Genomic DNA, 25,948 nt, shown 5'->3' with positions numbered 1-25,948 from the left:
AAACAACTAAAATAGGGGTATAAAGCGGAGTTGGGAAGGGAATAAACAAGAAAACCGAGCGATAATCCTCCGAGTCGTGGTTTACACGGACTACCACGTGTCACACAATAAGCAATCTAAACTAAAAAAAATTGACTTTTAGTTTTCCTCTTTGTCCAATCATAAACAGCCACGTAATCTCTCGCGAGACCTCATATTTACACCCTGAACCCCTCTCTCTCTGAGCTTGGACACCTTCACGCAAACGCATTTCCATGGTCTTCACGATCATCCGATTACAATCATCGCTCGGATAATTTTTTCAGTACGTATAATCAATACATATATAATCAATACGCATTATCGTCTTTCTTTCTCTAGTTCTGTGATTGTGAGCTTCTTTTAAGAAAAAATTTAAAGGGATTTTTTTTAGGGTTTTCTTATTCGTTTCTGTATGACGATCTCAATTGTTGTTTCTTCTTCCACGATGAATTCAAAAGATGTTAATACGTTGTTCTATTGTCTTTTTTCGTATTCGTAATTTGGTAGGCATATAATTTTCCAGTTTCTTTGAGAATTAGGAAATAATAATAATAATTACAATCTGTTTGTCACGGAAATCTCAGAAAGAGAATAGAAATAATATACTGAAATTCAATTATAAGAATAAGGCCATTGTAGAGGAATAGAGCTTGACCAATTGTTGGTGTTGTGGTGGAATTTTATAGTTTCTTTGATAACTAGAAAATAATGATAGCAAGAATTGCAATGTGTTTGTCACAGAAATCTCAGAAAGAGAATAGAATTAACCTTCTGAAATTCAATCATAAAGAATAAGGCCATTTTTAGGTGAATAGAGCTTGACCAATTGTTGGTGTTGTGATGGTATTTTATAGTTTCTTTGATAACAAGAATTACAATGTGTATGTCACAGAAATCTCAGACAGAGAATAGAATTACCCTACTGAAATTCAATCATAAAGAATAAGGCCATTTTTAGGTGAATAGAGCTTGACCAATTGTTGGTGTTGTGATGGAATTTTATAGTTTCTTTGATAACTAGAAAATATTGATAACAAGAATTACAATGTGTTTGTCACAGAAATCTCAGAAAGAGAATAGAATTAACCTACTGAAATTCAATCATAAAGAATAAGATCATTTTTAGGTGAATAGGGCTTGACTAATTGTTGGTGTTGTAGTGGAATTTTCTAGTTTCTTTGATAACTAGGAAATATCAATGATCATAATTACAATCTGTTTGTCACAGAAATCTCAAAAAGAGAATAGAATTAACCTACTGAAATTCAATCATAAAGAATAAGGTCATTTTTAGGTGAATAGGGCTTGACTAATTGTTGGTGTTGTAGTGGAACTTTCTAGTTTCTTTGATAACTAGGAAATATCAATGATCATAATTACAATCTATTTGTCACAGAAATCTCAAAAAGAGAATAGAATTAACCTACTGAAATTCAATCATAAAGAATAAGGCCAATTTTAGGTGAATAGAGCTTGACCAATTGTTGGTGGTGTAGTGGAATTTTCTTTGAAACAATAATTTACGATCTCTTTATCACAGAAATCTCAGAAAGAGAATAGAAATAAGGCCATTTTACAAACAGATAAGGCCAATTTTATGTGAACAGAGCTTGACCAATTTTTTTTGGTGGTTGTAGTGGAATTTTGTATAGACGAGGACGATGTCAGCGGAGAGGCTTTGCGAGAATCGGCCGAGGTGGAGACCGGAGGAAGCTCCGTGGAGGTCGCGTATCACAACCACGATCACGATCACGATCACGATCACGACCACGACGAGAAGACGATCCTCGATTCCCCGGAGATGACGATGGACGGCGGCGGGGCCGCGATCCCCGTGGGCGTTGCGGCGGCGGGGGCGGGGCCCACGGAGGACGAGCCGTACGTGGGGCAGGAGTTCGACTCCGAGGCGGCGGCGCACGCGTTCTACAACGCGTACGCGGCTCGGGTGGGGTTCGTGATCCGCGTGAGCAAGCTGTCGCGGTCGAGGCGGGACGGGACGGCCATCGGGCGGGCCCTCGTCTGCAACAAGGAGGGGTATCGGATGCCCGACAAGCGCGAGAAGATCGTCAGGCAAAGGGTCGAGACTCGGGTCGGCTGCCGAGCCATGATCCTCGTCAGGAAAGTCAGCTCCGGGAAATGGGTCGTCACCAAGTTCGTCGACGAGCACGCTCACCCTCTCACCCCCGGGAAAAGCCGCCGAGATTGCATCTACGATCAATACCCGGTTAGTAAATTTTTTTGTTTTTTTTGTTTTGTTTTGTTTTTTGTTTACTAGTCTAGTGGTAATGGTGATTCTTGAGACCTTCATAGTCCCCGGTTCGATTCTCCATGAAGCAAACTATTGGGTCCACTGGGGGTAGTCTCTTAGTCGATAATGCCAGAGCATCGTGGATTTTACTCGGGACTACCCCTCTAACCCGGTCGATAATATAACTTGCTATATATATATTATAGTATTGAGGTTCACGCCTCGTGTTGTTAGTTACTCTTTTGAGGAGTTGGTCTAGTGGTAATGGCGATTCTTGGGACCTTGATAGTCCCCGGTTCGATTCTCCATGAACCAAACAATTTGGGTCCACTGGGGGTAGTCTCTTAGTCAGTCGATAATGCCAGAGCCTCGTGGATTTTACTCGGGTCTAACCCTCTAACCTGGCCGATAATATAACTTGCTATATAGGTATTGAGATTCACACTTCGTGTACTAAGACGTCTCGCCTTGATGAATTGTACAAAGGTAAATACTAGCATGGAAGGGTAAGGGAGAGATCAAGAAGCTTTTTAGTTGTGTTGTTGGAAAATTTAGGAAGTGATGTTTCTGTGTCTTAAGATTTTGATTTAACAGAGCTTAACATGACTACTTGACTTGAAACACATTTTCACAAGTGTTAAGAATGTTCTTTTACCATCATTACTTTATGCTTAAGAGCCGTAATCACGTGAACTGGAAGGCAATACCAGTGACATGAACCATCATTTACATTTTCTTGCTTTTGCCGCTCTATTGCGGGTGCTGGGTCAGATTCTTAAGATGTCTGAAAAATTTTAATTTATGGATATTGACATTTTATTTTAATAATCATTTAATTTGTCCACCTGCGGACCTTTCAAGCTTTGGGAGGAAAAAACCAGGTAACTCACGAGGAATTGAACCCCGCACCTCGGGAGAACAAACTATTGGGACCTTGATAATACTAGCATATTTTTAATACGAGAAAATAATAATAGTGCATTTTTTCCTAAAACAATTGTTAAGGACTACTACTTTATTCTGATTAATTTATGAGCCAGTGTCCTGTAATTCTCAAATTATTTATTTAGAGTAACGCTTTCAATTTTCTATATTACCTTTTAGGCCATTAGAAACTTCAACTTAACTACGGAAACTATGGTTTCTTTTTTCTTGTTTCTTTTACGAGGTACATTTCAAGGGCTGAAATCTATAAAATGTTTTAGAGTATACGCGTCACGATTTATGTCGATTTCACGCGTTGGTTTTTTTTGCAGAATGAGCACGACAAAATAAGGGAACTTTCCCAGCAGTTGGCGGTGGAGAAGAAGCGATCGGCGACTTACAAGAGGCATTTAGAGCTGATATTCGAGCACATCGAGGAACACAATACAAGCTTGTCGAAGAGAATCCAACACATAGTAGACAGTGTCAGAGACATGGAAACGAAAGAGGAGCAGATTCATAGATAGCTCGTGGCGAGGACAAAACGATGGTGATGATGATCGTATAACGTAGCGCTTTCACTGGGTTTTTTTTTTTCTTTTCTAGGTAAAATTTGTAGCGGGTTCCGTAGATTGGTTGGGGTGTTTTTTTTTTTTTTTTTTTTTTTTTAAAGCCAATGGCATTCATTGGATTTGTGTTTGTATAATCACACCTCATTCTGGTGGAAAACAGATGTGGGGTTAATTAGAGTAGGGAATGTATATAGGAGGTGCATTTGATATTCAGCCCATCCTTGGGAATATTTCACACAAGAAAATTTATTCCATTGTGTTTTCTTTGGAAACCATTCAATTGTGCATGTTTTAGTCCCAAATGGGAAGCGAGTTTTGGTCTCTCAGTGAATGCCAATTCAGTTCACAAGTGCAGAAAGTAGTGGAAACAAGGATTTCCGAGTGTTTTTACGTAATATAGTAAAACAAAAAATTGGATAATTGCTATAAAATAATGGTATACTTTTTTTTTCTTCTTCTTCTTTTTGAACTTTGACCTTAGAGATGTTAATGTTAACAAGATTGAAATCCTGGCTTAAACGAAGGCGCTATCATTAAAAAAAAAAAAACTGCAAAAATTGTACAAAAACACAAAAATTACAGAAGACCATGGAAAATTTTAATTTGGTTTCCTGTGAAATTCCTGTAAAATCATAGTTGAATTATAGTTGCGCCGCTACCGATAGTGGCCGAGCCAACTTGAAAAATAAAATTTCATTGGAGAAAATTTTAAAATTTATATAATTTTGAGCTACAAATATTCCAATAAATAGGAATTCATAAACTTTTATGGTAGAAATTATAATTTTCGTAACAAGCGGCAACTCAATCCTAATGAAAAATTTCAGGTAACTCAATCCTTACGTTCGATCCCTCTCGAATCTATCGAGTCTCCATCTTCGAATCATAACTCTTCATAATTAACTTTCTACTACAAGGATGGATAATCCTAGCAATCAAGGACGGAGCCAAAAAACCTCATCAGGAGTGCTATTTAAAAAAAAAACAATTTCAGGGGGCTAAATTTTAAATTTTCAGAAAAGTGAGCCAAAAGTGTGAAAAAAGAGAGTAAAGTTGAATCTTGAATGGTCTAAAATGTAATTCTGTTATTCATTCCTCTTGATTAAAAAAAAAAAAAACCAGAAAAAAAGAGATGGTTTAAGAGAAAGGGGTTTGAGAGTAAAGAAAGGGCATTTGACCAACAAGCTGCGACTGAAGCGAACCAGCTTCTCTAGCTCTCTGTAAAAATGCAAACGAAGAAGACGATGATAGCGATAGGTCTAGAAGGTTCGGCGAACAAGATCGGCGTCGGAATCGCAAAGCTAGACGGCACAATCCTATCCAACCCTCGCCGGACCTACATAACCCCGGCGGGCCAAGGCTTCCTCCCCAGAGAAACCGCCCAGCACCACCTCCGCCACGTCATCCCTCTCCTCCGCGCCGCCATGGCCGAGGCCGGCGTCTCCGCCGCCGACGTGGACTGCCTCTGCTACACGCGCGGGCCCGGCATGGGCGCGCCGCTCCAAATCCCCGCCGTCGTCGTCCGAGTCCTCTCTCAGCTCTGGCGAAAACCAATCGTCGCCGTCAACCACTGCGTCGCGCACATCGAGATGGGACGCGCCGTCACCGGCGCCGGAGATCCGGTGGTGCTCTACGTCAGCGGAGGGAACACTCAGGTGATTGCCTACAGCGAGGGACGGTACCGGATTTTCGGGGAGACTATCGATATCGCCGTCGGAAACTGCCTCGACCGATTCGCGCGTGTTCTCGGCTTATCCAATGATCCTAGCCCCGGGTATAATATCGAGCAGGTTCGGGGATAAATAGATGAATTGAATTTAATGGATTTTGTAGAATAGTCGAAAGGTTTTTGTCTAAAATCATTGAAATAGCAACAAAAAATGTTCAAGTACCCTGTTAGGACCTCAGATATTAAGGGCATTGGAATAATTAGTTCGAGAAGTTAGAGGTTAATGTAGAATATCTAGAAGTTTGTTAGCTTGTAGATATCAATGGTTAGTAGAGAAATGGTATGCAATGAATAGTCTGAAAGTATTTTGTAAGGAAGTAATTCCGAATCGGAGAGCACGGACCTCTCGAATGTCTGATATCTTGTTCCGTTTATATTCAAATTAGTACAGAAATTATCAGTGCGTATCATACCCGGTTTCAATTTTTTTGTTTTGTTTTGTTTTTGTGATTACATCAATAATTCGACGACCCCAAAGTTCGGGATTAGCTTCTTTAGCTAATTGAAATAATAGATACACAAAATAGTCAACGTTTGCCTATAAGTGCTAGTACCTTGTTTCAACTTAAATTATTTGAAAAATGATAAATTGCTTTATAGATCGTCAACAAAATTTGATCGTAGTTGTCGAAGAAATTTTTGACTAATGTAGCTTAGACTGTTTTTCTGAAAGTTTCAAACTTTGGCTGTTTTGCTTCTCAATTAGTTTATATGATATATAGCCAATTGAAATGAATAGATTTTGCAAATTAGTCAAATGTTTCACCTAAAATTAGTGAAACGGCCAAAAAATGTAATCACAATGTAAAAAAAAAAAGAAACTTGTTGACAACATAGACTGTTTTTCTGAAAGCTTGAAACTTTCTTTATTTTTTTTGCTAATCAATTAGTTTCAGACGGCTGTTTTGTATGATTTTTCCTTCTTTGTTTTGTTGTTTTCGATGTGTAATGATTGAATGTGTGGTTGTGTTGATCAGCTGGCTAAGGAAGGGAAGGAGTTGATCGACATTCCGTACGTAGTGAAAGGCATGGACGTCTCGTTCAGCGGCCTATTGAGTTTCATCGAAGCCACGGCTCTCGAGAAGCTCAAGAACAACGAGTGTACCCCGGCCGATCTCTGTTACTCTCTCCAGGCAAGTCCTCATTCATTTATTCTAGCCCCTGTGAATGTGACTATGTTATGATATTAGCCATAGAGGAAGTTAGATATTGATAGATAGTTACATGAGAAATGTAACGAATCAGATGGTCTCTAGAATTACCCGGAGATTCAATGAATACTATCCAAATTCATAACTGTGGGCATCAGGGCTTCACTAGACTAAGACCACGAGGCCTTGGAAGTTCGACATATAGACCTCCTCTGAATTGAACATGAGAAGTAGACTTAGACTCTGAGTTAGTATTGGGGATTTCGTAGGATTCTCTTTATAGGCAGTTGAGAATTTGAGGACGAGGAAGCAAAAAGAAGAATACCACTTAAAAGTTGGTCTAGGTTCGGGCGAGTCATGTGAATTTTAGTAGATTTTGGTTCGATTCGCTCCTAAACGCAACAATTGGGACCACCTCGACAGTTTCCCGATCAATACTGTCAGGGTCTCATGGATTTTAGTCGGGTTTAACCACGGTTACCAAAAAAAAAAAAAAAAAACACTTTTGGGGAGTATATAACTATCTACCTATTCCATCTAAAAATGATGCTGTGTATGATAGCAAAAAAAAAAAAAAAAAAACGATCGTCAGACAATTAGCCAACTCCTAACTAGTCCAAAAAAAAAAAAGAAGAAAAAAAGCCCACTTTTTGCTATATTTAGATATTCGCAATCCCGATGACGTCAAAGTAATGCAATTTTCTTAGTTTTCGCGACCAGATTGTGATTAAAATCATGATTAAATAAAAATTGATCGTCCCGATGTTCTCTCTCGATAACTAAAACGGGGGTGCGTGCGTGTTGCAGGAGACGGTGTTTGCGATGCTGGTGGAGATAACGGAGCGCGCGATGGCCCACTGCGACACGAAGGACGTCCTGATCGTCGGCGGCGTCGGTTGCAACGAGCGGCTCCAAGAAATGATGAGAGTTATGTGCTCCGAGCGCGGCGGAAGGCTTTTCGCCACCGACGACCGGTATTGCGTCGACAACGGGGCCATGATCGCCTACACGGGTCTCCTCGCCTTCGCCAACGGTGCCTCCACTCCGTTGGAGGATTCCACTTTCACTCAGCGATTCCGCACCGACGAAGTCCAAGCCGTCTGGAGAGAGACCGAAAATGTCGTCCCCACGTAGAAGAAAAGGTACAATTTTTTTAGATTTGAGTGGTTGGAGATTTTTAGTTTCACTTATTAAGATGTTTTGTAATCCCTTGTGCTCTATGGTTTAAATGCAGTTAGATTGTAGTTTTTGTTGAACAAACATTCATGTATTTGTTGTACCTTTTTGGTGAAACTGATCATGTTTTGTGGTGAGTCTCTAGAAAGAAAGAAAAAAATGAAGTAAATTATGATTTAGAAAAGTTTATGACGGGTGATTCAAAGACTTAGGATGCCAATCTCATGTAGAAGAAAGGTACAATTTTTTAGATTTGGGTAGTTGGAGATTTCTAGTTTCACTTATTAAGATTTTTTTTTTTTTTTTTTGGTGGGGTTTGAGAATGATGAGCTATGCAATCCCTTGTGCTCTATGGTTTGAATGGGCAGTTAGATTGTAGTTTTTGTTGAACAAACATTCATGTAGTTGTACCTTTTTCGGTGAGACTGATCATATTTTGTGGTGAGCTCTAGAAAAGAAAAAAAAAATGAAGTAAATTCTGATTTAGAAAAGTTTATGATGGGTGATTCAAAGACTTAGGAAGCCAATCTCAAGTCCGGCCATGACACCTTGGATTTTTTTTTTTTTTTTAATGTTTTTGATTTGTGGAAGAAATTTTTTAGATTTGGGTGGGCTTGAACAATTTATGGTAATATTTCTGGTGCCATTTGAAAATGATGAGCTAGATATGATTTTATAGTTGGTAGTTATTGACTTGAACACGCATTCATGTATTTGTTTTTGTTGTATGCCTAGCATAAGATTAATCATATTTTGCGGTGAATCTCTTGAAGAAGAAAAAAATGAAGTAAATTATGATTTTAAAAAAGTTTATGACGGGTGATTCAGAAACTCGGGAGGCCAACCTCAGGTCTGGCCATGACACCTCAGATTTCTTGAAGTTTTTTATTTGTAGAAGGATTTTTTATTTTTTTTTTAATTTTTAATTTTATTTTTAAGGTTTGGGTGGGATTGGACAATTTCTATTAAATGTTTTTGCTTCACTCTTTGGTTATTTTGATGCTATTTGAAAATGATGAGCTATGTAGCTCCTTTTTCACCATTCTATTTTAGCTAACTAGTTATGATTTTTTAGCTTATTTGCACTTAATTAGTTATGATTTTATAGTTTATGTTGGACAAACATCAATCTCGGTCAAGTTTACATTCAAATATTGGGAATTTCTACTTTTCCGATGTGAAAACCGTACACCAGACCCAAATGAAAATGAGGATGTATCTATATTTTGTATAAACTGATATAAATTCGTGTTCTTTTATTTTTCGAGCTTCTTATTTTTCTTATTCCGGCGTCTGACCCGTAATAACAGCAGACAAAATCAAGAAATATATCAGCTGTCTTGATAAAATGAAGAGTGTACATATCTCTACTTGGAACTTCTTTGTAGTATAGTAAACTGTGTGAATGGACAAAAATTAAAAAAAAAATAAAAAATCCCAAGTATATATGTGTACAATGAAAGAAGTAATCATAAATGATATCAGATATTCCTAACCCTTGTCGCTATGTTTCTCATAATATCTATATCCACTTTGCGCTCACAAACAGTGTGTTCTACAAGATTACAATAACAAATGGGAAATAAAAAAATAAAAAAAGTTTCAACTACAACACAATAATGAGTAAAAAAAAAAAAACCCGGGGGTTTAAAGGTGTCAAGAAAAAAACACGTCGAAGCAACTCGATGATGATGATATGATGTGTGTATGTACACGCGTGCATCGACTAAATCTATGGCCTCGAATTCTCGTTCTTGGAATCGGATTTCAAGTACCTGTGATCGGCGGTGTCAGAGTTGGTGCTCTCGCAGCTGCTGGACGAGCGGGACTCGAGCCGGAACGTCTTGGCCGAGAAATAATGGCGAACGCTAATCTTGTGAGACACGGTTCGGGACGAGCAACTTCCTTGGACTATCAGGGCCAAAATTACCTCTTTGTCCCTCGTGTCCTCCGACCACCAGTTCTGCGGAATCCCGTCCACAAACTCTTCCAGCGTGAACTCTTCGTGCCGCAGCGACACCTCCGCCGTCTGCTCCGGCCTTATTATCCCCGCTGCCGGGTTAATCTAGTAGTAAAAAGATTCAAATTTAAAATTAATATTTGATTTTATTCTTTTTTTTTTAATAACCGTTGTCTAGTTTAAACCCGACTAAAATCCACGAGGCCCTAACAGAAGTGGGGAAGTTAAAATTTGTCTTCAATAATATTAATAAATTAAGAAAAAAATCAAGTGTGTAAGATATATATATATATATATATATATATTTCAAGGGGCAAATATGAAAAAAATCATATTATTTTGAGCTAAAAATATAAATACAAATACGCCCCTGGTCTCCACCTGGCTCCGCTAGTGACATAGTTGGATTTATTTGGAATGTTTACCATTAAGTAATGTATATGAATCATTAATTAATTTATCGGTTCCATATTTCAAAAATATCAATTATTTGTTTATTTTTTTTAATTTTTATTTAAACACAATAACCACACCAAGAGCCATTTTTACCTAAGGTTTTGCTAGCATGGGATTATTAGTGACTCGTTGGATTCATTTTGGAACATTTGCCGTTAAGTAGTTTATATGAATGATCAATTAATTTATCGGGGTCCATATTTCAAAAAATCAATTTTAAATGCAATAATCGCGCCAAGCGCCATTTTTACCCAAGGTTTTGCTAGGTCCCAAGAATTAACCATACCACCATAAAATAAAAATGTGTAGGAGAATGAGATACCTCGAGCCAACGGGGAAAGCCGAAGGAGCCTCTCGGGAGGTACTGCTCGGGGAAATCCTCGTCCTTTGCGGCGGGACCGCCGAAGTGACCTTGGCAGACGATTCGGTAAATCACGACGTCGCTGGGGCTACGATTGGCGATACGGAGATTGAAAGCGTCCTGGTTCTGGAGGACCACGGAGTCCGCTCCTACGCTCACTTGCGGGAGATAACGGGACTCCTCAAGCATCGACTGTATCTTCTCGCTCGTCCGGAATATTCTCCCGAACTCGTTCCTCCGCACCGACCTGTCGACGTGAGCGATTTGGACGCCGAACTTGCACCGAACCGGCTTGTGGTCGCTCTCTGTAACGTCCATGCACGCATCGTATCTGTGCAGCGACGAAAAAAAAAAAAAAATTATTTCGTCGGTATTGTGATCGGAATTGAAGAAAAATATAAAAGAAAAATGTGAGCATTACTGCAAGACTGATGCGATCACGGGACAGTCGAGACTGCATTCCGTCACTGCAGACGATGGGCGGTTGTCTCGGTAGATTATTCTGTCGCACCAAGCGGGGATTCTCTTTTTCTCTCCGGAATCATATCCTGAATTGATTAACAAGTTAAATATATATAATAATTTAGCAAAATAGCCAACTTAAACGTTGAGAATTGCTAAATAGCTAATGTTTGGTAAATATTAAGTAAATAACCATTTTTATATATTTACAAACGTGAATATCAAGTAAATAGCCACTGCCATTTTAAGCCACGTCATCATTTATGGCTATTTACCTAATATTTACCAAACCTTGTCTATTTAGCAATATCAAACGTTTGAGTCGACTATTTTTCTAATTTTTATGGCTAGCTTTGAGAGAAGGGAAATGGGATTCTCTGTTACCTGCTAGACCGGCTCGGTGCCGTTCGAACTTGTAAGTGGGAGGGAATTTGATGATAGCCTCTCGCATCCCTTGAAAGACTTTCCCGGCTTTCATCTCGGCTCTGAGCTGGTCTTTTTCCCTGAGCCAATCGAAGCTTCTCTGGGAGACGAAATCCCTCGCTTCGTCGTACGAGATCCCGAAGAGCCGGTAGTTGAAATCCCCTAAGAACACGACCATATCCGCCTCGGCAAGCTCAGGCCTCGCTTCTTCTGCGTTACCGCCTATAGCCTGAATCACCGCCCGAAAAAAAACAGCCCTTTATTTTTCAATAACACGCGTTCGTATACACACAAACCAGAGAACTTTAATTCGTTCTTACGTTTGTGCCGCGGAGGATGTGGACGGCGGTGGAGACTCCGGCTGCAAGAGAGAGAATGAATGAAAAACACGTGGAAAAGGCGAGAGAGGAACACAAAAAAAAGGAAGTTTTTGGCGATCATACCAGCTGCGTTGTTTAGAAAGTTCGAAGAGCGATTGAACACCATGTTCCGGTAAATATGGTCGAAATCGGCGTTGCGCCGGTTCACGGCTTCCAGATGGGCCGCCAGGTGGCAGTTCACGAAGCACATTATGCGGTCGTAAACTCTAATCCTCAGTCCCACGCCGCCCTTGTTGCCAATGGCTCGGCCGAACCCGCACGGCACAGCTCCCGCGTCGATATCCCCGACGTGTGTCCGAAGATTCTTCCGTACCCTAAACAAGAGGAAAAATCAATCAATATAGGATTGTGTGACATTGAGAGAGAGAGATGTGAATTGAATACTCACCAGAGAGATATGAGCAGCCCCGCAAGCTGCCTCGAACCCATGCGTTCGAAGGTCTTTCCTTCCTCGAGCGCCTTCCCTATGTTGTCGATCCACCATTGCCCGACCGAGCTTCCTTCTAGCCCTACCTACAATGTCACAAAATCATGATGTGTCACACCCGAATCAATACGAAAAACATAAAAAAGAAAACAAAAAATTAGGAAAATAGCTAATTTAAGCGTTTGACATTGCTAAATAACCAACGTTTGACAAATCTTAGCTAAATAGCCGTAAATAATGACGTGGTTTAAGATATAGAGGTGGCTATTTATCTAAGATTTACGTCTGTAAATACATAAAAATGACTATTTTCCAAAGATTTACCAAACGTTGGCTATTTAGCAATATCAAACGTTTAAGTTGGCTATTTTCCTTATGGACCCGGAAGAAAAAAGGTAGTGTTTACTTACTGTTTCTTTGGCGGCCGACATGGCGAGAAACCCAGCTCCCATCTCAACCTCTTGGAGTCCGATGACGACGATTCCTACGTCTTGGTCTGAGACGGCGGAGCCGCCGAGCCACGAGATGAGCGCGTCGTGTGAGGCTCTTCCCTGCCCGACGTTCCACGTCCCGACCACGATCTTGAGGTTGTCCCGCTTCGTGTATAGCTTCTCCTTCGCTGCGAGCTCGGACCTCAGTATATTGTCAATAGGCCCCGGGGACGTGATGTTCCATCCTCGGATCCCGCCGTGGGTCGCGAGGCTAAAGACGTGCCCGTCCCCAGCCGCGAGCTTGATCACGGGACTACTGTGGGCCACCCAACGGGCGATCACGCCCCCGTTGAGGTCCAAAACGAGGACGCAGCCGCTCGCGTACCCCACGTAGATCCGGGTCCCGAACGTGCAGAAGCACGTGACCGCGCACGGGTGGTGGTTCAGCTCCTGAACCCGGTTCCCGTGCGGGTCCCACTGGACGAGAACCCCGTTGGTGCAACCGCTCCAAACCGTCCCGTCCGGCGAGGCCACCATCGTCTCCGTCCTCTTCGCCGAGTCGTCGACGAAAGCTCCGGCGCTTCGGGTCGCGACGCGGCGCACCGCATCCGCGGCCCCCATGATCGCGTTTCTCGACCGTTGCAGAAACCCAGACGACGATGACAAGGACGACGACGAGGACGACGACGACGACTTCTCCTTCTTCGACGAAGTCGACATGAACTTGACTTTGATCTCGTCCTCCGAGGATGACGCGCCGGCGGCGGCGGCGGAGGAGGAGGACTCGGTGGTGGAATTGTCGACGCGATTTTCGATTTGGCCTTCGATGTTGAAGACTTTGATGAGTTCTTTGGAGCGGGCGTCCCAGAGGGAGAAGGAGAGCGAAGCGGCGCACCAGACCTTGGCTCTGGCGTTGTCGGACACGAGGCATTTCACGTCTTGCGAGGACAGGCCGCAGACGCCGTTGACGGTCTGCTGGGCGCGGAGGTCGATGAAGGAGCGCTCCACGAGGAGTGCCGCCATGTACCTCTCCTCCGGCTTCAGGCACAGAGACTTGTCGATGTTCTCCCACGGCCACACGCGTATCACCCCGCCCTCCGACCCCGACCACAAGTCGCCTGAAAAAAAAACCGTGCATCACAAGAATTCATAATTAGTTCATAATGATTATCATAAGGCCACTCTTTTCCCAACTCCTCTTCCAGAAATGTGCTCAAATAAGCACCCGGTCATGGACAATGAGATCTCGCAAGAGTGAATTCGTCTTGCCGAGTATCGATTTTAAGATGGAACCACGTGATACTTAACACCAATCAATGAGTCAATCGACTATAATTATATCATAGGGTCACTCGTGAATATGGAATTCATAGCAGCCGGCAAAAAAAAAAAAAAACACTTAACAAGATCGGACTCTAAGATGATGAGTAAGTACAAACGTAAAGACCAGGGGGTATATTCATTACCCCGTTTATTAACAAATTTTTCCATTTTTTTTTCATATATGCTCCTCTCAATAATAATTTTTTCTCACTCTTTTTATATCAAATTTGCTCATGTAAATCCCGGCTCTGCCTGCAAAGAGCTGCAGTCTTGGGCTTAAAATCAGACCGAATTACCAAAAAAAAAAAATTCAACTTAAGATGAGTGATCATCGGACCCCACGTAAAGACCGGGGGAATATTCATTACCCCGGTTTTAACAAATTCTTACATTTTCAGCCTAAAATCATATGATTTTTTCACATATGCTCTCATAATAATATATATTTTTCTCACATTTTTAGCTCCTGAATATGAAAAGCTACAATCTTAACATCAACGACCAATTGAAATACAATGTCAAAAAAATGAAGGCGAGAGAGAGAGAGAGGTCACCGTAGAAGGTCATGGCGAGTGAGAGAACGGGGGATCGGTGGGCCTGCCACGATAACCCCTCCTTGAAAGGCGACGTCGGGAGCGAAGACGAGTGGTCCATCCGCCAAGACCGTATCTTCCCGTCCTTGTGTCCGCTCCACACGAGGCGGTTGGTGTCGTCCGCCAAAAGGCACACGATGGGGGACGTCGTGGCGGACTCGTGGAAGGGCGTGGCGTCCTCGTCTCCGCGCATGACTCGGCCTCCCAAACCGCAACCGGGCTCGTAGGCCTCCCGCAGGCTGCACACCCGCAGCCCGCTCTCGTGGCCCGCCCACAGCTGCCGCTCCGAGCAAGCGATGTTGCGAAGAAACTTCCCTACCTGCACTCAGTGGCCGAGCCAGAAATTCAAGTCAAGGAGCGCAAATTTGAAAACAAATCAATTTAAGAGGGGGGTAAATTAAAAAAAAAAAAAAAAATCATTTAAGTTTTGGCAAAAAATACTTAAAAAAAAATGCTAAAGTTTGAAGAAACTTCTCCGCCTGCAGCGGCGGAGCCAGAAATTCAAGCCGGGGAGCAAATTTGAAAACAAATAAATTCAAGAGGGGGTAAAATTTAAAAAATTATATAAATTTTGGCCAAAAATATTTTAAAAAAAATGCTAAAATTTAAGATAAAAGTTGTAATTTTTAAAAGTTGATTCAGGAGGCGGAAATTTTAAAGAATCGTATAAATTTGAGTGAAAAAAATATAAAAAAGCTACAATTTTAAATGCCCACCTGCAGTTGCCGACCCAAAAATTCATATAAATTTGAAAAAATCATATAAATTTTGGCTAAAAAAAAATGCTAAAGTTTGAAGAAACTTTCCCCACCTGCGTCTCCCGAAGCGGGTGCGGACGCAGCTCGAGGCACGGCGGCCGACCCGGGTGCACCGCCGCACGCGCCGGCACGCGAAATATACCCGCGCCGCCGCCGCCGCCGACGAACTCCGGCAGCGACGCTTCTCTCTCATCGTCCTCTAGTTCCTTCATTCTTGTTCTTCTTCTTCTTCTTCAGCGTCAATGTGATTAGATTGTGGTTTTTTTGGTGGTGGTGTTGTGTATATGTCGGTCAATGCTTCCATTTTTCGTGCCATTCTTGACGCACTACCTTTCAATCACCTCTCTCCCTATTATTAGTTTATATATTCCCGCTTTTTTCTCTTCTTATACTCTCACAGGTCGTGAAACGACACTCCTCTTTTCTTTTTATATATTTTTTTGTGTAGTTTTTTTTAATGGTCGTTATTTTTTTATACCATACTAACTTTAAGTTTATATACACTTTAATTGGAAAATTAGAAAACTACACACATCTTCTAATCTTTTTAAACAAAAGTACCTTACTCTCAACTTCTTCAACTCTCTCTCGAAGCTCGCCGTCAATTGAATATCGCCGTCGCATAAGATGAGGAAGAAGAAGTTATAACAAGATATTCGAAAGAGAAGAGAAACTAAAGAGAGGTTTCAAAATCTAAATCTTAATCAACAGAGAAGAAAGACAGAAGAAATATCAATGGCGTTGAAGCATTTTCACCTCCGTCGAGCTAAACGGAAGCTCCGCTCTCTATTCATCGCCTCATTCAGCTCGAAACCCTACGAAGACGGCGGTGACGTCACCACCGCCGCCATGATTCCTCGCTCGAAACGAAAGCTGTACGCTTCCTTCTTCTGCACTCTCATCCGACTCTACCTGAACTCCGACAGAGCCTTCAGAGCCGCCGAGTCGTTCTCCGCCATGAGGTCTCTCTCCCTCGTCCCTTCTCTCTCCTTCTGGAACCTCTTCCTCTGCGAGCTCAACGCCCATGGCTTCCTCTCTCAGGTACGCCTCTTCTACCGAGACTTGCTCTCTTGCCGTAGAATCTCCCCGAACGTCATCACTCGAAACGTCGTGATTCACTCCCTCTGCAAATCCGGCGACCTAGCCGCGTCGCTCGAGATTCTCAGAGACGGCGGCGATTTCGACGCCGTCACTTACAACACCGTAATTTGGGGCTTCTGTAGCCTCGGATCGCCTCGCGCTGCTCTCGGCTTAGTCTCCGAGGCCGTGAAGAAGGCCGTTCCGATCGACGATTACACTTCCAACACCTTGCTCTGGGGATTCTGCCGGATCGGAATGGCAAGCTACGGCGAGCAAATTCTCGACGGCCTGACCGGAGCGAGGGACATCGTCGGAGTCAACACTCTCATCGCCGCCCATTTCCGGGCCGGAGATACGATCTCCGCTCTCCGGCTGAGAGACGAATCCCGATCCTCGTTGGATATCGTCTCTCACAACACGCTTCTGAACGGATTCTTCAGAAACAACGACCTCGAATCCGCCGAGGCTATCGTCGACGAAATCTCTGGTGAGAGACCGAATCTGGTTACTCACACCACGATCATATCGGCGTATTGCAGGCGAGGACAGATCGACGAGGCTCTCTCGCTCTACAGAGAGATGGTAACCAACGATATTTTACCCGACGTTGTGACGTACAGCTCGTTGCTCTACGGGCTATGCAAGCGAGGGAGATTCACCGAGGCACGAGTTCTTCTCGGGGAGATCGACCCGAACCACGTCTCGTACACGATCCTCGTCGACTCGTTTTTCAAGTCGAGCTTCGTTCTCGAGGCTCTCATGCTTCAGGGCCAAATGGTTATCCGAGGATGCTTATTCGACGTCGTTCTCTACAGCTCCGTGATCGACGGGCTCTTCAAAGCCGGTAAGTGTGAAGAGGCCGAGGGAATGTACCGGAATCTTCTGGAGGCAGGTCTGTTTCCGAACCGTGTCACGTATACGATACTGATCGACGGGTATTGCAAACTTGGAGATTTGAACCGGGCTTTGATGGTTTTTGGAGAGATGGTGGAGAGAGGTATCGAGCCGAACGAGGTCGCTTATTCGTCGCTGGTGAACGGGTTCGTGAAGAAAGGCATGCTTAACGAAGCTCGTGATCTTCTGAGGAAGATGAGGGAGGGAAATATTTCGCCGAACGCGTTCGTTTATGCCCCGCTGGTCGACGGGTATTTCAAGGCCGGTTATCGCGAGGAAGCTCTCGGTATTTACGAGGAATTCAGATCGTCGGGGATCGAGGAATCATGTTACGTGCTCGAAGCTTTTGTCAGACACTTGAAAGGGACCGAGAAGATGGAAAAAGTCGAGGGGTTGGTTGAAGATATGGCGTCTCGGGGCTTGTCGCTCGATCTCGTGAACTACACGTCGTTGATGGACGGTTTCTTCAAATCCGGTGACGAATCGGCAGCTCTTAACTTGGCCCGGGAAATGACGGACAAGAAGCTGGAATTCGACACCATCGCGTTCAACGTCTTGATCAACGGGGTTTCGAGATTCAGGAAGGATCAAGTGAAGTCCGTCTACGACGGGATGAAGGAACTCGGTTTGGCTCCCGATGAAGCCACTCGAAACACGATGATCGCCGCGTATATCAGACAAGGCGATATCCAAAGCGCCCACGAGCTCTGGTGCGAAGTCAGAAACCGAGGTCAAGTACCGAGTTCGAACTCGTCCAATAGTCTCATAAAAGGGTTTTGCGAAGCCGGAGAAATCGAGAAGGCGCTGGATATCTTGAATGCGATGGTGGCCCATAAAACTCCCCCGAACGCGACCACCCACCGAGTGCTTCTAGAAGCTTCTTCAAGGAAAAAGCGCTCGGACGCGATCTTCGAGATGCACAGGAAGCTCGTGGGCTCGGGTCTCGAGCTCGATCTGAGGACCTACAATAACCTCGTCACGGTCCTTTGCAGGGCGGGAATGACTTCGAAGGCCGATCTGGTCGTGAGCGAAATGACGGGCTCGGGGATTTCGCCGGACACTTCGACGTTCAATTCTCTCATCCACGGCCATTGTGTCCGAGGCCGTTTAGATCGGGCGGTTTCGACGTACTCTCGGATGGTCGATCACGAGGGAGTTTCTCCGACCGCCGCGACTTACAATATCCTCATCGGAGGCTTCTCCGCGGCGGGTTCGATGAGACAAGCCGAGAAATGTTTTGACGAAATGAAGGAGAGAGGGTTCGTCCCCGACGCCTACACTTACAACAGCTTGGTCTCGGGTCACGGGAGGGTCGGGAATCGGAGGGAGTACATGAAGCTCTACTGCGAGATGGTCTCGCGGGGGATCGTGCCTCGTGCCGGGACGTTCAACGTGCTCATCGGCGACCTCGCCGGCGCCGGAAAGATGAACCAAGCGAGGGAGCTCGTGAAGGAGATGGGTCTGAGAGGAACGAAGCCCAACTCTTCGACGTACGATATACTCGTCAGTGGTTGGTGTGATCTGTCGAAGCAGCCCGAGCTGGCGAGGCCTCTCCGAATGTCTTACGTAGGAGAGGCGAAGAGATTTTTGCTAGAGATGCACGAGAAAGGCTTCGTTCCTTGCAAAAGTACGTTGATACGTTTGAGTTCTATTTTTGCGAGGCCCGGGAAGAAAGACGATGCCCTGAGGCTATTAAACGATCTGTACAACAAAAAGGTGTGAAACATGTATGTATATATATGTATATGTGCATATAAAAAAAAATAATAAAAAAAAAATCGCACAACAAATGATGAGGACTTGGCTTCAAATCTGAAGTCTTGGGTCGAGTTTCTTCCTCGTTGAGGATATTTGATCGGTGAAGAAACGAGCGGAGACCATTCTAGAGGTATGACCAAATAAAGCTTTTGATACTCAATTTCCCTTATCGGCATGGTGTTTGTTTTTACGTTGTTTTTTGGATTGTTGAAATTAACACGTTCTCTATTTTTTTTTTCTTCTTACTAAAAGTATAATATAAATTCTAATACTTGTATCAGATGTTATTATGTGACTTATAACGATATACTTGGATTTGTGATGGAAATTTTTGTTATAAACATCGGTACTTTGAGTTTAAGATACAATCTGGCTTTGTTGATTTTTTTAGCAATCTAATCTTTATATTGCTCACGATAGGGTGAGAGGTAGAGAAGTGGAATTGGCATTCCAGTTTTGCCGCTCCTGAGCTTGAGAATAATGGAACGCAAGAGAGGTGATTTATTTTATTTATTAATATTTTCAGCTAAAAGAAGGTTAGCTATTAATTGATGATATACTTGGTATTATTGGGCTAAAATATTTTCAGCTAAAGGGAGCTAAGCTATTAAAATTAATTGAAATTCATGTTTTGTTATAATGCTGTCCTTTTTTCAGGACAGTTTCGTTCATGTCCTGAGCTCTGTGGTTTGGCATCAAAGATGGGAAATTACAGGTCAGGCAATTCAGTCGCTCAGTTTGTTGTGTGATCGATAACTTGGTTCTTGGTTCGATCTATTAATTTTAGTAAATAGCTGGATTTCAGAATTAAGAAAGAAATGGCAACTAAATTATTAATAATAAAGCTGACAAGTTTTGAGGATCGAACTTGAACTTGTGGGATTTTTATTTTTTATTTTATTTTATTTTAAAGTTGGTCATGATTAAACCAGCTGCAACTAAAGGTACGTTGAGTTGTTAAAAAGTTACCATAAAGGATATTATCTTACTCGAGTAAATTTAAAGATTAGTCAAATGTGAATAGTTGATAAAGAAGAGGAAAAAGTAAGCTGTAGGCACATATTACATATTTTCGATAACTTGGTCTGCGATTTCTTTTCAAACTAAACAGTGTAATTAGAAGAAAAAAACATAGAATCAATTTAAATCTATTCATACATGTATACATATATTAGGGGGAAAAAAAACTATTTACAATATATTTCCTTGCTCTTTTTTCTTCTTCTTATTTTTTGTTCCCTGAAGGTTTATCATATATCCTCTACTTTAGTAATGTGGTTCTTGGTGATGGTGAAATCCCAAAACTCGCCATATTTCTCATTAAACTCCCAAATGCTCATCGAGTTATAATCGGCAATTAGCTTGTCCCTCACTCCTCGGTCCAAGTTGTATATTTGAGGCTCAAAGTTGTGAGGTTGGTCTGGCTTGTCCATCTCAATTATGCAAAACACAATTGTAAATAAACCAGCCCCAATAAATAGATACTCTCCCTGAAAAATAAAAAGAAGACAAAAATATTAAAATCGCGTCATATTTATTCACGAGAAAAATAAAAATTAATTTAGTTTTTTGTTTATTCTACTTCGGTGTGTTCGTTACATACCGGGACATTGAAATACATCCCAGCTGCAATTGCTGGAGGAAACATCCATGAAATAAATCCTGAAAAAAAAAGTAAAATCGAACATGTAATTAATCAGCTTTGCAGGACCAAATTAATGACGTAACTAAAAAACAAAACAATAAATCATGACCTTGAAAGCCTGTAGGAGGGTCTGCTGATTCGTATTCCTTTTGTAGAGATTCCCAGAAGGTTGCTGAAGATATCATGATTCATGAGTTAGAACAACTCTTAATTAATCTCTAAATTAGCTAGCTCTATATCTAACGCGCAAGCTTAATCTACTGGCTTCGCAAACTAATTCAACCAAACAAAATTCAATATCATAGAAAATAAAAAGATCAATTCTTAGTACAGATTAATTAACACCATGTGTAAAATAATTGCAATTTATTAATACCTTTATCCTCGCCCTCAAAGTAAGTATGGTGTCCATCATAAATACCATACTCAAAATCTTCCTGAACATTGAAAAAAATAAAAGAAAAAAAATATTCACTTGACAAACCAAATGTAAATTTATGTAACCTCAATTAATTTTTAGAGGAGATATTTAAATTTCATATTACCGCGCTGACACTATTTGTTGCCGTTCGATCGACTGGGTCTTCATTGAGATCAGGCTCGATTTCGTACAAACCCGCAGCTTTTAATCTGAAAGAGTCAATACCTGTCTTCTTCCCCGATTCCCTAAACACTCTCGGAGAAACCGTGGAAGATTTCTCATTTGAAGCCCGAAAAACATATCTTGTTTTTGGGATTGAAGGTGAAGAGAGAAGAGATATTGAAGACGCCATTGTTTTTGTTGAAAAGCTTTATCTTTTCAGCGTCAAGTGTATAGTGAAGTGAGTCTTTTTTTTTGTATGGTTTTGCTTTGCATGGCTTCTTCTGTTACTGTACTCACTGTCTGTGATTGGAATTGTAAGACTGGCTAATCATGCTGTTACACGTGGCGAGTTATGATTTGTTTTTTCCTAGCCTGTTTTTGTAACGACGGAGTCTTTGGAGGATGTCTTATCCAAATTTGAATGGCACACATCAAATTAGTTATTTAATTTTGTATTTTAGTCACAGAAGCTAGTAGTTTATAACAATCTTCCACCCAAACATATCAAACAACAAAAGTTCCAAAAGACTTGTATCTTTTTATGCTTTTTAGCAGCTGTGCCACCACAGTCTCATTTTATATAAAAAGTTAGTATATTTTGTAGCATTTGCATCCTCGTGTTTTTATTGCTTCAGGACAAGACACCCTAATAAAATGAAAAAAAAAGTGCGGCCATTACTCATTAGTCTGGATGTTATTATTATCAATTAAGTTTGAGGACAAAAATATTGAAAGAAATGTACACACATGGAGTTTGGGGCCAAAATTTCTCATTGAAAACATAATTTAATTAATAGTTGAACTAACTAATAGGCGATAAGAAAGGATATGTTTGTCTTGTGGTTTTTTCTCCGTTTAAACAAAAAAAAAATGTAATTTGGGAGAAGCATATGTTATATTTTTTTTTCAATTACCAATTCTTTCTCTTTATTTCTACTATTTAATAATCAAATTAGGTTTGTAAGAGAAAAAAAATGAGACATTCTACGCAAGTGGAGTTTGTAGCAATCGTGTCCTCATTTTAATAACAATATAATGTAGAGACTACTGCTTTTCTTAACAAGAAGAACCGGTACACATTCTAATAAGCTGTGATAATCGACCATCTTATTTTCAAGAGCAACATATGTTCACTAAGATTATATTAGTTGATAATAGAAATATCAAACAAGTTTTATGAGATCAGCGAAACCCGGGCGCGACTTGCACATTGCTTCCAAGGGAACAAGTTTAGGCATTGTACCCCCTCCGCCTTCTCTCATATCAACTGGCTCATTCCCGATTCTCTCCCACTCAAAGCACTGAACCATCGAAGCCAAGCCCAACCCAACAACCCGTTCGGCCAAGCCCGCCCCGGGGCACGCCCTCCTTCCTTTCCCGAACGGCATCATGTTTGATGACAATGACAATTCGTCTGTCTCTAGAAATCTCTCGGGCCTAAACTCGCTCGCGTCGCTCCCCCATAGCACTGGGTCTCTGTGTATCGACCACACGTTGACCAAAAAGATTGTGTCGCGCGGCACGTCGTGGCCGCCCACGACGATGTCCTCTGACGAGAAGTGGGGGAGGAGAAGCGGGGTCGCCGGGTTGAGACGCATTGTCTCGGATATGATGCTTTTGAGGTAGTCTAATGAGGGGAGATCCGATTCTTCCACCAATCTCTGTGAGCCGACTTTGTCGTCGATTTCTTTCCTAGCTTTGTTTAGCGTGTCTGGGTGATTGAGGAGGTTCGACATTGCCCACTCTAGCGTCAACGAGCTTGTGTCTGTCCCAGCTTGCAATAACACCTAATACAATGTAATATGTAAAATAAATAAATAAAAATGTAAAGTGGCAAGTAAGAACGGCACGCTAATCGCGTTACAAGTTGCACATTATTATTAGGGTCCAATGGCTATTTAGCCGTATGAAACATTAGAAATTTCTAAATAATCAACATTTCGTTAATTTTTTTGTAAATAACCACGTAAATCTATTTATGCATAGTAAATTTCTAGTAAATATGTGTAAATAACGTTGGTTACGTCATACTTTTGGCTACTTACGAAACATTTATGGTTATTTACGAAAAATTTACAAAACGTTGATTAAAATGAAAATGCTTATGTTTTTGTGGTTTATATCGCTAAATATTTGTTATTATTAATTAGGGGAACTAGGGGTGAAAAAGAAGAAACATCATATAACTATGTAGAATTAAATATCATGAAACAAATATATATGTATACCAAATTGTAAAAAGAACCATCAATGATACATCCCCATCTCTAATCTATGTGATGTGAGACTCCCTTATATTTTTAGTTTTTAATGCCAAAACGAAGAAAAGAAAAATTACCACAACAAGGCCTTTGATAACCGTGTCGGTATAGTACTCGGGTTCACATTGTTGAAGAGAAAGTAGATGATCAATCATGGTGTTTTTGTTATCTTTCTTGACCCGAAAGCGGTTGATTAAATCTTGAAAGAAGTCATCGTACATTTTGGCAAGCTTCATCGCCTTCCTCTCTAAACCATTACCTAACCACTTGAGGAGTGGCAAGAAGTCGGCTAGGTTCGCAGCCCCGGAGCTGGCTGTGGCTTCCCTGATGATCTCTCGAACTCGCGACGCCTCCAACGGGTCGTTCAGCACGTCGTCGCCAGCTACCATCCGAAATATGACGTTGAATGTCATCTCTGGCAGGACGGACTTCATCTCAACCCTGGAAAATCCGTATGGTTACATTAGAAGCATACACTAAATAAATTCATATAACGAACACATCAATTTAATTGACACTCAATAGCACACGTTGTGAAGAGGCCGGGCCGATTGGTGGCATTGATCTTGGTTCGTCCGGCAAATTGTCTCGTGGGTTGGCTAGCTTTTGCTTATATATAGTATGGGATGGGTTGGCTAGCTTTTGCTTATATATAGTATGGGACTTGACTTGGCCTTTGAGCTTGGCTTTTTACTATGGCCAAGCTTGTTTCTTTCAAGTCGTTTTTAAGTCGGGTCTAAATTTCTAAAGAAATTGTTTTAAATGGCTTAATAATTACCCTCAATTAAAATTATAGTCTAATTATTTAAATATTAAAAATGTATACTAAGTCTTAGTTTAAACTATCTTTTTTTTTTTATTACTATTAGATAGTTAGTTGAGCTGAAATTTAAAAATAAGAAGACACATACCTTAAACTCTCTCTAACTAATTTTTTTTTTTTTCCATTTCCTTTTTCTAATTATTTGTATGGACTATCTCTATAAGGTTTTTTTTTTAGAAATTGCTTAATCTACCACCAATTTCATAACATTTTCCCACTTTCCACCAAAATTTCACCATCTATGTCAACAATGTTGACATCTATGTTTGCCTTTCACTATTAGATGTCAACATTGTTGACATAAAGGTGGCATTTTGGGAAAAAATAGTTTTTTGGTGGAAAGTGGGAAAATGTTATGAAATTGATCACAAATTAGACAATTTCTCTTTTTTTTATTGTATATTTTTTAAAAATAAATCGAGCAAATGAGAAAAAAATAACTTTATATACATATATATATATATACATATTATATATACATATTCTCTCTGTAATATTTAAAATGCTGGACTGAATGTACCTTCGCCATTGATGGCTTCCCAAAGAGAGCTTGGAAAGTAAGAGCAGAGTCTCGTTTCTCCGCATGTCTGCGAACTTCTTGAGTCTGGCGGCGGAGAAGATCTCGATGGCGGCGATACGACGGAGGTTACGCCAGTGGTCGCCGTACGAGGCGGTGCTCATGGTGGTGCGGTTGTATCCCACGTGGCGGCTCATTATAAACGGAGGCCGGTTCGCGAGCGCCACGTCATTCCTTGTGAAGCACTCCTCGGCGGCGTCGGAGGACGAGACCACCACCACGCGCCGGGACCCGAACCGGAGGCCCATCACCGGACCGTAGCTCCGGGAGAGCCTGTGGGCGGCGCGGTGGAACGGCTTTCGGAGGAGATAGAGATGGCCTATTATGGGGAGAGAAAGTGGGCCCGGAGGAGGGTTGTTTTTGTTTTGTCTTTTTGTGGTTCTTCTGAGTCTGAGGAAGAGATATAAAAATACGACGGAGCTGACTGAGATGACATACATCGTCGTTGTGTTGTGTGACCACGACTCTTCCATATAGCTTTTTTCCGATATGAGTTTTGAGAGTTGATGGGTGTATAATGGATTGTATATATAGAATATATGTGTATATGTATGCTCGCAGAAGAGGTGTATAACTGTATATAATGTATTAAAATATCGGAATAATTGTAAACACCATTTAAAAACTTTTCAGGACTATTGACATGTTGTGGAAAGATCATGATTCCACAATGGGAGAGCGTTGGAATTTAAGATTTGTAGTATTGTGTAAATATTAGATGATGGGCGGTTTACAAGATAAAATGAATTTTGGTTATTTCAAATTATCTTTTTGCTAGTATACCTAATATTCTTTATTATATTATATCAATATTTTTTTTTTGTATCTTTATTGGTGTTATACATTAATATATCCACGCATAACTCCTGCTTTATTTTTTATGGCACTGTGCAATCTTTACAAATCCGACTAATATTATAATCAGGACCGGC

General features: G+C 41.5%; 5 protein-coding genes, 1 long non-coding RNA gene and 1 pseudogene across 7 annotated transcripts; 4 read left to right on the top strand and 3 right to left on the bottom strand.

Moving 5' to 3' along the window:
* The first annotated feature begins 227 nt into the window (after nucleotides 1-227).
* On the top strand, nucleotides 228-4,040 carry LOC149394433 (Far-red impaired responsive (FAR1) family protein). Its single transcript, XM_089616416.1, has 3 exons — nucleotides 228-304; nucleotides 1,659-2,245; nucleotides 3,526-4,040. Coding segments are annotated over exons 1-3 (783 nt in total). The 5' UTR covers nucleotides 228-303; the 3' UTR covers nucleotides 3,721-4,040.
* Nucleotides 4,041-4,889: 849 nt separating this feature from the next.
* Nucleotides 4,890-8,225, top strand: LOC149394432 (Actin-like ATPase superfamily protein). 2 transcript variants are annotated; one of them, XM_089618401.1, is made up of 4 exons: nucleotides 4,890-5,555; nucleotides 6,472-6,627; nucleotides 7,453-7,787; nucleotides 8,059-8,225. In XM_089618401.1, the coding sequence occupies exons 1-3, from the start codon at nucleotides 4,992-4,994 to the stop codon at nucleotides 7,777-7,779; spliced, it is 1,047 nt and encodes a 348-aa protein (XP_089474527.1). In that variant the 5' UTR covers nucleotides 4,890-4,991; the 3' UTR covers nucleotides 7,780-7,787; nucleotides 8,059-8,225. The 2 variants fall into 2 exon arrangements, with proteins under 2 accessions (XP_089474527.1, XP_089474526.1); XM_089618400.1 differs by lacking the exon at nucleotides 8,059-8,225 and having other exon boundaries at nucleotides 7,453-8,049.
* Nucleotides 8,226-9,521: 1,296 nt separating this feature from the next.
* Nucleotides 9,522-15,607, bottom strand: LOC149394431 (type I inositol polyphosphate 5-phosphatase 12-like; annotated as a pseudogene).
* A 402-nt stretch (nucleotides 15,608-16,009) lies between these two features.
* On the top strand, nucleotides 16,010-19,104 carry LOC149394430 (uncharacterized). Its single transcript, XM_089616465.1, has one exon. The coding sequence runs from the start codon at nucleotides 16,131-16,133 to the stop codon at nucleotides 19,089-19,091; it is 2,961 nt and encodes a 986-aa protein (XP_089472591.1). The 5' UTR covers nucleotides 16,010-16,130; the 3' UTR covers nucleotides 19,092-19,104.
* Nucleotides 19,105-19,545: 441 nt separating this feature from the next.
* LOC149394429 (uncharacterized) lies at nucleotides 19,546-20,303 on the top strand. Its single transcript, XR_016299956.1, has 2 exons — nucleotides 19,546-19,623; nucleotides 19,785-20,303. It is a non-coding gene; the product is annotated as an uncharacterized LOC149394429 (long non-coding RNA).
* PNSB5 (NAD(P)H dehydrogenase 18) lies at nucleotides 20,165-21,607 on the bottom strand. Its single transcript, XM_089618451.1, has 5 exons — nucleotides 21,318-21,607; nucleotides 21,149-21,209; nucleotides 20,882-20,944; nucleotides 20,731-20,789; nucleotides 20,165-20,617 (listed from the first exon to the last, which is right to left on the bottom strand). The coding sequence occupies exons 1-5, from the start codon at nucleotides 21,543-21,545 to the stop codon at nucleotides 20,378-20,380; spliced, it is 651 nt and encodes a 216-aa protein (XP_089474577.1). The 5' UTR covers nucleotides 21,546-21,607; the 3' UTR covers nucleotides 20,165-20,377.
* Nucleotides 21,608-22,373: 766 nt separating this feature from the next.
* On the bottom strand, nucleotides 22,374-25,597 carry LOC149394427 (cytochrome P450 81Q32-like). Its single transcript, XM_089617101.1, has 3 exons — nucleotides 24,960-25,597; nucleotides 23,694-24,057; nucleotides 22,374-23,142 (listed from the first exon to the last, which is right to left on the bottom strand). The coding sequence occupies exons 1-3, from the start codon at nucleotides 25,487-25,489 to the stop codon at nucleotides 22,519-22,521; spliced, it is 1,518 nt and encodes a 505-aa protein (XP_089473227.1). The 5' UTR covers nucleotides 25,490-25,597; the 3' UTR covers nucleotides 22,374-22,518.
* Nucleotides 25,598-25,948: the final 351 nt, after the last annotated feature.

This window comes from Urtica dioica, chromosome 6, assembly GCF_054948205.1.
Source record: "Urtica dioica subsp. dioica isolate 48M chromosome 6, U.dioica_male_clone48M_v1_H2, whole genome shotgun sequence".
Lineage (NCBI taxonomy): Eukaryota > Viridiplantae > Streptophyta > Magnoliopsida > Rosales > Urticaceae > Urtica > Urtica dioica.
This window is presented reverse-complemented; position numbering and strand designations above follow the sequence as displayed.

Coding starts and splice junctions, on each gene's coding strand:
- LOC149394433 (XM_089616416.1), top strand. Junction 2,246..3,525: donor GCATCTACGATCAATACCCG/GTTAGTAAATTT, acceptor TTTTTTTTGCAG/AATGAGCACGACAAAATAAG.
- LOC149394432 (XM_089618401.1), top strand. CDS start 4,992: ATGCAAACGAAGAAGACGATGATAGCGATAGGTCTAGAAGGTTCGGCG. Junction 5,556..6,471: donor CCGGGTATAATATCGAGCAG/GTTCGGGGATAA, acceptor TGTGTTGATCAG/CTGGCTAAGGAAGGGAAGGA. Junction 6,628..7,452: donor ATCTCTGTTACTCTCTCCAG/GCAAGTCCTCAT, acceptor TGCGTGTTGCAG/GAGACGGTGTTTGCGATGCT.
- LOC149394430 (XM_089616465.1), top strand. CDS start 16,131: ATGGCGTTGAAGCATTTTCACCTCCGTCGAGCTAAACGGAAGCTCCGC.
- PNSB5 (XM_089618451.1), bottom strand. CDS start 21,545: ATGGCGTCTTCAATATCTCTTCTCTCTTCACCTTCAATCCCAAAAACA. Junction 21,210..21,317: donor CAACAAATAGTGTCAGCGCG/GTAATATGAAAT, acceptor TTCAATGTTCAG/GAAGATTTTGAGTATGGTAT. Junction 20,945..21,148: donor CTTTGAGGGCGAGGATAAAG/GTATTAATAAAT, acceptor TGATATCTTCAG/CAACCTTCTGGGAATCTCTA.
- LOC149394427 (XM_089617101.1), bottom strand. CDS start 25,489: ATGGAAGAGTCGTGGTCACACAACACAACGACGATGTATGTCATCTCA. Junction 24,058..24,959: donor GGAAGCCATCAATGGCGAAG/GTACATTCAGTC, acceptor CGGATTTTCCAG/GGTTGAGATGAAGTCCGTCC. Junction 23,143..23,693: donor TTATCAAAGGCCTTGTTGTG/GTAATTTTTCTT, acceptor ACATTGTATTAG/GTGTTATTGCAAGCTGGGAC.